This window comes from Cyprinodon variegatus, unplaced genomic scaffold (genome assembly GCF_000732505.1).
Source record: "Cyprinodon variegatus isolate N-32 unplaced genomic scaffold, C_variegatus-1.0 Scaffold717, whole genome shotgun sequence".
In the NCBI taxonomy this organism is placed as follows: domain Eukaryota; kingdom Metazoa; phylum Chordata; class Actinopteri; order Cyprinodontiformes; family Cyprinodontidae; genus Cyprinodon; species Cyprinodon variegatus.
In genome coordinates, this window is record NW_015151170.1 from 307,574 (window position 1) to 318,351 (window position 10,778).

A 10,778-nucleotide genomic window follows, 5' to 3' on the forward strand; every position below is an offset into this window, starting at 1 on the left:
ATATCAAACTGAAATAATATTTAAAAATCAGTAAAATTTTTTTTTTTTTTTTAAAATCCTCTTCCGTATTCATGGATGTTTAATGAAGGGCCTAATCTTCATCTACTCATCCCTCACCCCCTCCCTTCCTTCACGCGCTGCTGCATCGATGCTGCTGCCCCCCCCTGCTGATGACGTCAGCGGCTCGGTGCATCTCCAGCATCCTCACCAAAGACACCCAGACAACAGAGCCATTTTGACCGCTTCGCCTTACAAAACAGCAGCCGAACGACCAACTTCCTTCATCCGTGTTGAGGAGAAAACCGGTTAAGGCGGAGGGGGCGGATGTTCTTTCGGGCTTTGGGGCAGAACCCCTCGCTGACATCCTCCTCCCGTCCCGTCCTGATGAAGGGGAGAGGCTGGTGACAGACTTGGAGGAGAGCGGCGGAAGTGGAGGTATCCACGGTGGGCTGGATGTAAAACCTACAAACACGACAGACACGTTCAGTTCTCAGGAGCTGTTCGCAGGTAAGGCAACATTCCTCCTCTTTGCTCATTTATAATGTCCTTTCTTGTAGTTTTTAAGGCACAGTTCGTGATTTTACTGAGTGTTGAATCTCCTGGGAGTGAACGAGCACAGGGCGCGGCCAGATGACAGGCTGTCACTATTGGGGAAAACGGTCTCCTTCATAAGCAGGAGGACATTATTATAGATGAACGCAGCTCACACTGTCAGGTTGTCTTGTTGCAGCCATGAATTATAAAAACGGGGCTACATTTAATCCGCGAGGGCGGGGCGGTTGACAAATGCGGTGTCACTGCCTGGGAAGCAACCTGAGAGCCACATTTTTAACTTTACAAGTTTTTAAATGACACCATTAGAGTGTTTATTTTGAAGCCATTTGTGTTTAGATGGATTATCAAATCAATTTTTTAATTCAAACAGTGCTTAAACCTGCTGTCTGTAAAGGTGCGAGCTTTCAAAATAACAAATGTCACTGCAGGAGCGTCTTCCGTTTGATATAGACCAACGATAATATCGCGATATTTTAGGCGGAATAGCGATGAAATTATTTCAAAAATGTTTTTTAGTAATTATTATTCAAGGCTTTATTTTTTATGTCAACAAGACATTTTTACAAAAAAAAAAAGTAAAATTATGACACAACTTAGACCATTTCAATATAAAATCATATTTATTTAGATTTTGTTTTTAAAATATAGTTAAAATCTTAATACATGACCCCACCTCTGCTGCACAGTATTTAATTTGCCAAGTTTCCTGATCATTGGTGTGTGTCTTTAACAGCTTTTGCACTTTAAAGATGGCGTCCACCCAGCTGATCTGCATAAGGAGCAGATTATGATCAAACCCATAAATAAAAATAGGCTTCTTTTGACTCAGTTGAAGCCCACTCGTAGTTTTAATTAAATCCCTCCATTTAACTGCAAATAAAAAAGAAACAATTTACTGTTAATCTTTTCTACTTGTTTTCAATTTTATTGTTATCCCCCAGCATGCAGCTATTTTAGAGGAGTTTTATATTAAAACCCCTTTTCTTAGTCCTGTTTGTTTTGACTAAATATCTTACATTAGTTGATGTGGTAGGGGGTCAGGTTTATGAGGATTTCAAGAGAGAAGGATGACACAGCAAGTAGGAATGAATCGGGGATGACTGTCCGTGAAATGAGGGAGCATATTCGTATCCTAATGCATTCCCCCAATTACTGGCTACCAAATGACCGAAAGGAGTGAGTAAGCTCTTATTCACATTCGATCGTTAATGTTTTAGGAAGCAGCAGTGGTAGCTGAATCTAGGGTACAGATCTCTTAAGTGACAACATTGATAGATTACACTTTGATGATGAGTCATCCTCCTAAATCACACCCAGACTGATCTAAAGCAGATTGATTTATTTTTATGTTGTTGTTCTTTATTTTTTTTTAAAGATGCAATGACTTGTCCTGCTGAATAAAAGCCACTCCCCAGATTTCTGATCTGTTTCATCCCCGTTGTCATCCATATAAACATCCTGACATTTAGCTGCTGCTGCACTTCTTTTGTTACGGCCAGCTTTATTATCCTTCTTCCTCTAACCCCAGCTGACCGCGCATGACTCTATTTATCTATTTATTTTTTTATTACTGCCATGCAGCCCTGCCCTTCTCCTTTGTCCTAAAATGGTACTGTTTTTTTACATTTTTGTTGCAATTATATATATATATATTTTATATATATATAAAACAACTCATAGCAAAAAGGTTTAGTTTGTTTTGATGAATAAGTCATGTATTTTAAAAGCATTCACACACCTTAAACCTTTTCGAATTTTGTCAACTTATAGCTATAAACCTCAGTGTATTTGATATTTTAGGTCAAAAGTAATGAGATTTTCTGTACTTAATAAAATCTGAAGGGTGTGGCATGTCCACTCCCTTTACTATGATCCCCACGGTATAAAACCCATTGTAAAAAAAAAAAACGCTTGCAGACATCCTCTTGTTAATGACTAATTATCAACTGTTGGTTAATGAATTATTGTAAATCAGCAGATCTATGAAGGTTCGAGGTTTGTTTAGAAAATGATGTCAATGTAGCAATTATGAGATTTTTGGCCAACATGCAATATATAAAAGGTGTGACAACAAAAGAACACAACACATCTTCATGACATTATCTCATGGTGGCAGCATCATGCTGCTGGTTGGCACCAGCAGTGACACAGAAGCAGGTCAGAGTCGTTTTGAGGATGAAAGGTGATAAATGCTTGGCTATCCTTAAAGCAAATCTATTATTGGCTGTGAAAAAATTGAGACTGTGGGATTTAGGTTCATCTTTCAGAAGAACAAGGAGTCTAAACTTGCAGCCAGAGCTACAGTGGGGATGGTTCAGATCCAAGCCTTTTCATGGTTTTAAATGGCCCAGTCCATTTCAGATTTCATCCTAATGGGAAAATAATGGCTTGACTTGAAAGTTGTAATTAAATTAGATATTTTTAAAATTTCTGATATGATACTAATATTTCAGCTTTGAGTATCGACCGATACTGTTATTGACACCATACGATATCAATATGAATCATACATACTTTTATTACTTATGTTGTGTGAAACGATTTAATCTAGGCATTAGGCATTGATAAGATGCATAAGAACAGCTCAAACATTTGCTGTTATCTAATTGGTTATATAAACCTTTAACAGAGGTAAAGAATTTCTATCACCTTACTTATAAGCAGGCTGATCTATTACAGATATATATATTTTTTTGGGCTGATTTTATCAATGAGGAAGTCCCGATACGATATTGTTATTGGATATTAGTTCAATGTGAGCCAATAAATTTATATCATAATATATGGGCCTGCATTTAAAGTTTTCCAAATAAGTAACATAAAAAAAACTTTATTTCTATGCGCTTTTGTCTAAAGTTTATGTAACTCTCTGGGTATTAAGAAATTGCTAAATTTTTCTCATACCCAATGTTAAGTGTTGTTCTCTGTTTGAGAAATATCACTTGGTCAAACCTTTTATATAATTCCATACAACAAAATCAGTAATAGAAATATGTATAATTCATACTGCTATATCGGTCAATACTCAAAGTTGAAATATAGGTATGGTATCAGAAATGAAAAATTTGGGACTTTCCTAATTATAAATGTCAACTCAGGAAATCCCTAGTTTATAGAAACTTTCCACCAAGGCTGTTAATTAATTTATATATATATAAAAATAAAAAAAAATCAGAAAAAGTCTGTTTGTGAGGTGGTAGAAACATACCCCAAAATATTGACTGAAAACATGAAAATCCCACTCTTCAGATTTTTGTTTTAGACAAATTTTGAAAACGGTGCATCCTTGTCTGCTTCTTAATAATTTGCTTCTTAACATTTTTGTATTGCATAACGTTTTATTTTAATTAATCTGTTTTTATAATGATATACTTTGTCCACCCTTACAGGGACCTACTCACACCTCCCCCTTACCTGGACACTGGAGAAGGCACCTGAAGGTGCTTAGAAGAACACATCATGGCAGGGGCTTCTGTGAAGGTAGCGGTGCGGGTCCGCCCCTTCAATTCAAGAGAGACCGAAAAAGAGAGCAAATGCATCATCCAAATGTCTGGAAACACCACCAGTAAGTAGACCGACCAGAACCTTGTTACTGAAAATAAATGTCAGTTTATATAAATGTATTTTATTGACCTATAACCCAATAAAATGAAATGAAGCGGAATAAACAAACCCAGCTGTGTTCACATCTAAAAGGTTCTGTAGTTTTGTTGGTGGGTTGAGAGGCTGGAAAGCATGAAGAAGTGTAGATCAGGATAAGCTCGTAGATCTTCCTTCTGTCAGAGGATAGGGGTTCATACTCCTGAACCTCTGGCCTTTTTTAGTCCAACGCTTACTAAATGCAGTTACACAGTCTGAAGTGGCTAACACTCTGCTAAACAGAATTTCTGTCAAATTTTCAAAGAAAGGAGCTTGTATTGAAGTTGTAAACAATGATGGCGCCTTTACTTGTTTCCATCGGGTCTGATATTCACCCAAATTTAATCTCCTGCCGTCACACTTCAGGAGGGTTAATCTCCATCAAATTTAATCTGACATGTAATTATGGAAAGACCTTTTGATGGTATAACCGGGATATAAAAATGGCTCCTCATTTCAGATTTGTTATTTAAAGTAGTCTTTTTAATCAAATCTGCCTCTATTGCAGAATCTCAAAAGGCTGATGCAAAAACAGTAAAGGTTTAAAGTTGTAGGTAAAAGGCTGTTCCAACAGTTGCATTTCAGAATTCTCCCGAGTGGTGCCTGACTTTACACAAGTGAATAAATGAATGTGATTGCTCGATTATCAAGGGGGCGGGATTGTTGTGGTGGAAGGTTCGCAAGCTTTTTGGTTGTGGTCGGTTTGTCGGAAGCATCTAACCAGTTAGTAACTTAGTGCTAGTTAGAGGTGAGTATTGGCATGAGTGTTGCGATTCGATACATGTTGCGATACTCGGATCACGATACAATATTATCACAATATTGCACTATCACTATATATTGCCATATTTTCCCCAGCTATCAAAATCAAATGATGAGATAAAACAGCAAGTGCTGTATATTTTCAACAGAAAATATTGATTAGGTATTATTATCCATGTTGTTTGGGGTTTTCTTCCACTGTGACTGCCTCAAATACAGATTTGGTGCTGCACGCACAGTTAAAGGGCTCCACAGCGCTTTCTGCCAGAGTGGTGGTGCAGAGGTAGCCCATTTTCCCATCAATTTTTATGTAACCTTTTTTTTTTTTTTATCGATACTAAGAAGTGAAAGATCGATATTATATTGGGCAGCCGAATATCACGATATATCGCCAAAAGGATTATTTCCCACACCCCTAGTGCTAGTAGGTTCCCAATGGGAAATTACATTGGGACCAAGTAGCAATTACCAACGACATTGTCAAGGAACGCTATGGATGTCATGATGGGTCTTATGTGTTTTGCCCACATCCAGAAACACTCTCAGAGAACGGAAAGCAGTTTAACAGTTTATTGGAACAAAGTAAAATTAAGGGGACAAAAAACTACTAGTTTCTCAGCTTGGGGGGGATCAAGCGGTCTGGTGAACTGATCTCTAGGTAGAAATCAACAATGGTGAGTTCAAGGTCGGTGGGAAAACAGGCAGAGACTGAGAAATGGACTGACTAGAACTCACTGTTGTGGTTTGAGGTTACTCCAGGGTTCCTGTTTGAGGAGGCTTGAACTGTAATGGAGATTACTTTGCTGGAGGGCGGACAGGCAGACTTATGGTGATCCTGAGGAGACTGTCACTAGATTTCCTGAGGTGGGTGGCATTCAGATAAGGTGAAACGTTTCTTTTGTCAGCGTGACAAGAGAATTCCTTCCACTGCTTGAAGGACCAGATTCATCCAGTTGATCTGTAGTAATCCTGCCAAAAATTCACAAGAGAAAAAACTTGGTAAGAGCTAGAGGTCTCAGATTAACAAAAGCTCAAAGAATTGACTTAGCAAAAGTCAGACGGACTAGAGTACCCAATACTGGCAAACACTCTAGCAGGGGGTGGTGACAGTCTGCTGCTCATATACTCCTCAGACGGTGATGATCAACGAGCTGCAGGTGTGAGTAGTTTAGAGAAGAGGCCCTCCAGGTCAACAGAGAACCAATGGCACCATCTGGTGGATGCACGAAGAAACTGAAAGAGAACAAAACACAACCCCCACAAACTGAAACCTTAACAATGGACAGCTGAAACACGCAAGAGGAGGAGAGTTTTGTGTCGGAGTTCGTGGATGAGTCTCCTCCATCATACATTTTTTATTTAGAGGAGGAAAGTGCAGATGAGGATGTTGTGGAAGATGACGCCAGGGCGGCAGAAGCTTGGTTTGGTGTAGAAGGCTTAAAGCCCTACATGTTTGAGCCCTTGCCTCGCAACGCTGCCAGTTCTGTTAGCTCTACGCCTGCTGAAGACACAGACGTCCATCCCCGTGAACACTGGGACGGAACTCAATATTAAAGTAAATGATTCTTATTTCTTATTTTAACTGTTGCGTATATTAGCTGCGACATATGAATCAAGATGCTATGACTGAAAAAATTTGATTGACAGATGACCGTTGATATATGATTGCCCGAATTTAGGTGTACAAGCTGACGTATAACTAACTGGCCTGCATAAGATAACAAAAAAACCCACAAAGATTTTAAGATAGAATTTTTTTTTTTAAATACAAATTTTCTAACTTTTGGGACAATATCGTCTGATAAAGAGTACATTTATATACATGTTTAAGCCAGAATTATTTAAAATTAAAATTTGACTTCCCTATGGCTTTAACAAAAGCATAATTTATATATATTTTTGAGCACCAATTGTTTTGATTTGAGATTTTGTTTGGAAGTGTCCATAGTAGTTTACAGTCCCACCTTCCAGGGACTTTAGGGAATCTATGGCGAGGAGCCTGGAAAGATATTTGATATGTTGTCTGCTCTGCAAGGTACAGCCATTCATCAATAATAGATTGGACATCCTAAAATATTAACTGTTTGGCCTGATTTAGTCATCTGCCTCCACATGGCAGGGATAACTACATAACAGGCCTTTTCCTCCTATACATTCATACTTATCTTAAGATGGTACTTTGAGTTTTTAACAGAGCAAATATTAAAAACCCTTGCCTTTGTCATTTGTTTATTTTTGGTCTGCCTTCACCTTTTACAGCAGTAAGTAAATAATTCTTAGTTTTACAATTCTCTCCTTAACTTTTATGTTTAGTAGATGATTAAAAATTAAATACTTAAATTCATTTTGAATGAGTGGCTTAATACCCTCAATCAGGGAGCTCTGAAAGCATTTATAGAATGTTAATTTCAAAATTCACAATTTTTATTTTATTTTAAATACTTAATTATCATACAAAAGTGTTTTGATATTAAATTATTAACAAAAAAGAATAATACATCCAGGCAACAATTGATTTAACGAAAAAATGTCTATAGATAGTTGTTTTTTTTATTCAAATATATTAAAAATATATCAATATTTACCTCAGGTTACAAAGCCAATGTCAATAGGAAAGGATTGTGCACCGATAGTAAAAGTAGGATGAAGTCATGTGAGAAGGACGATGCTGGATGGTTGTAGCTCCATGATGGATCTGAGAAATGGCTTCTTCTCTGTGTCACATTTTTCAAATTTAAGCTAAAAAAACTAAATAGTTAACACAGAGAATGCTGGTCTGTGATGTCATTGCATCCTCTACTGCGCATGTGGGACACTTGCCTTGTATGACTACAGTTCACATAGGAGATCACATAGAAGTCGCATATATTTGGAAATGCGAGCGGCATTGCAAAAAAAATCAGAATTGAGCATTAAGGCCTGCAGTGTGAACGTAGACTTAGATAACTATAACTGTGACTGGATACCACAGTAATCAAAGTGTCACAATCACAAACATATTAGAAAATATAGAACTTTGAAATGAGCTTCTTCAGGACAGCAGTTACATAAAGAAGTATGCTTTGTATCCAAAAACTTCCCGTAATGGCTGCATGCAATTATATTCTGCAAATTTACAGATGTCACAGTGCAACAACAAAAAAAATAAAATAAAGTGTAGAAATAGTAAAAATATTAATTCTAATTTATCATTTTGATGATAAATCAAACTTATTTTTATGACTAGAAATTAATGACGGTAACGATATGCACCGAATGCCCACTCCTACCTGGAAGTCTCATTCAGCGTGTGAAATGCATCTGTATTTGTGAAGATCTGTGCAAAAGGTCTATTATTTATGGTGGATATGCAACACTATGAAGGAAGTTATTGTAGATCTCGTATTCACGGACAGGAAAGTTTTATTAATGCTGTGAACCATTGTGATATCCAATTACATTTAATAAGTTTAGCTAGGAAAGGTGGCGGTGTTTCTGCTTGCTCATAAAATGGCTCATAACCTAAAAGCCTTTACAAGGTAGAAAATATAAAACCTGAGAGAGCATAGCCTGTATTTCATATTGACATGGCCTTCAGAAGACTAACCTCCTATATTGATGCACTTTTTGAGTTTAATTAAAAACCGGCGAAAGACAAATGCTTCATATTATGACTTATTTTGTAATTCCTTCCTTTTTGGTGAATTTCCTAATATAACACCATCAAGAACCTCTTTGACATTTCATATAGCTTAAAAATTCAGAATCCATCAAACCTGTGAGGCCCGTCTTTTGTTTTCAGTTTGGTTTATTGACATGAACAGAAATCAAACTGAATCTAGCATAATGCCGGCTTTACTAATGGACTCCATGTTGTTTAAGCACACAAAAGGTGCTTTTAGTGGGACTGCCAGTCTTTCGGCAGAGCAGATTGTTCTCTTCCAAGCAGAGTCAATAGCTGTGGATGTGGGCTGGAGGATATGAGCGGCTGACGTCATGAAAAAAAAAGGCCTGTTGGTTGCAGTGACTGGAGGGGGGGGGGGTTACAGAAAGCTGGGGAATAAATGCCTCCTTGTCCCCATGTAGTCTGGGCTACAGAAAGGGACGGGGAGAAGGAGCTTTAGATTGTCTGAGTCTTTTCTGCACTCGCTTCACTCCTGAGTGGGTCAATAGCTCGGTTCCCACAGAGAGAGAAGATGGCAGCAGTCTTATGTGTGAGATGTTCCCTCCCACGCCAACCTTAATTAAGATGCAGGGGACAGACGCAGGCAGATAATGTGTCTGTATTTGGACAAGGATGGAGTGCAAACTCTCGTTAAAGGCGTATTGATTTATTTTAGCTTAAAAATGTTGCGAACACAACTGACACATCATCACAGAGTATGCTCTGTAATCATGACAGCAGGTAGCAAATGTTTTAAAAATGCTGACACATGATGTAACAGCAGGAGTGCGACTGTTTTTTTTATTCGCTATCCCTCTTATATAGTTTTTTTTTGAACATGTATTATATTCTGAACGTCTATACCTCCATACACTCAGGGAGAAGTCCATCTTGAAACAGAAAACAGCAGCTGGGTTTCAGTCTGTATCGAAGGGTTTGGCTCCCCTCTAACAGACCTGCTGACGTGGCCACATTTCCTCCTATTGAACAGGCCAAGTCATCCGTGACAGCCTGACCCCCGTCACTCAGTCAGTTATATGAAAACAAATACAAACAGGAGGTGTCATAAAAGATGACTAAAAAAAGCAACCATTACTCAACACTGTCCTGCAGAAACTCATTGACAGTAAACTCAGGCCACTTTTAGGATGAGGAAGACATTAAGCTGCGATATTTGAAAAAGTAAACCTCATTGTTTAACAAATACAGCCGTCAAATTGTACATTAAACGCCACAGGTGTAGTCTAAAGTCAATTTAAAAATTTTATCAAATTTACAAATGGCAACTCTTTAAAAATTACATACATGTGATACCAGAATCTAAAGGAATATAAACACACTAAATATTTATAAGGAATTTTGCCTAGAAAGAAGGCTAAGCCTCGTACTGTAATGGCGAGAGGTTAGCCCATCTTACTGTGTTTAAAAAAAAAAAAGGTAGACAAGAAATTGTTCAAAAGGAATACTAATTAGGTGTTTTTGAAAGATACCACTGACAATAATTAAATGAGAGAGAGTCCTAAAGACAGCATATTCTAAATACCATTTGACATCATGAATAACTACTAAAATAAATATTATTTGCATGCTTTTTAAACCCTTATTGAGAAATCAGCCAGTGAGCTGTCTTTTAGTTGTCAGGATTCTTTTCAGCCATTGATGCTCCAGTTTACACAAAAGAGTGAACAAATAGCTCAAAACAAGCATAGGAGTACTTCGTGCTTCCATTAGCCAAACAGCTTATTGCTACGTTCACACCTGAATTAGCAGAAGCAGCTAGTTTACATGCAAAGTCAATGGTTGAAGTAGTGCCTCACACATCTGACGCACGCTGCGAAAGCAGCTGCTAGAGTTGGAAAAATTTAAGTTTTGCTGCTTGACGTGCCACATGAACCAATCAGAGAAGCTGATTGGTTGGGAGCTGGCAGGGGAGACAGAGACAGCCCTGGTGATGCAGATCACTATGATCACTCCACTGAAACAGTTTATTAACGCCTAAATTAACTTAAAATGTTGAAACCAGCTGGAAAATTATGTTTGCTTTTATTATCCTGGTGATTGCACTTTGGATTACGTACATGAAAAACACCTTCCAGCCGCCGCAAGCAGTAGTGGAAAACCGCGAAGAGGCGACCGGGCCAGAGGTTGCTGTTGAACGGAATTTCCAGGGACAGAGCAC

General features: G+C 38.0%; 1 protein-coding gene across 13 annotated transcripts in view; it reads left to right on the forward strand.

Annotated features, from left to right (window-relative positions):
• The first annotated feature begins 200 nt into the window (after positions 1-200).
• The window catches only part of LOC107097726 (kinesin-like protein KIF1A), a 70,829-nt gene continuing 60,251 nt past the window's right edge, over positions 201-10,778 (forward strand). For 11 of the 13 annotated variants that reach the window (XR_001481846.1, XR_001481848.1, XR_001481844.1 and 8 more), the window contains exons 1-2: positions 202-507; positions 3,945-4,120. Coding sequence is in view for 1 of the 13 variants with exons in the window: in XM_015394989.1 (XP_015250475.1) it covers positions 4,015-4,120 (106 nt within the window). In the remaining 12 variants the exon portion in view is untranslated. Of the gene's footprint in view, positions 508-3,944; positions 4,121-10,778 lie in introns of all 13 variants that reach the window. The other 2 variants (XR_001481843.1, XR_001481850.1) reach the window with 1 other exon arrangement.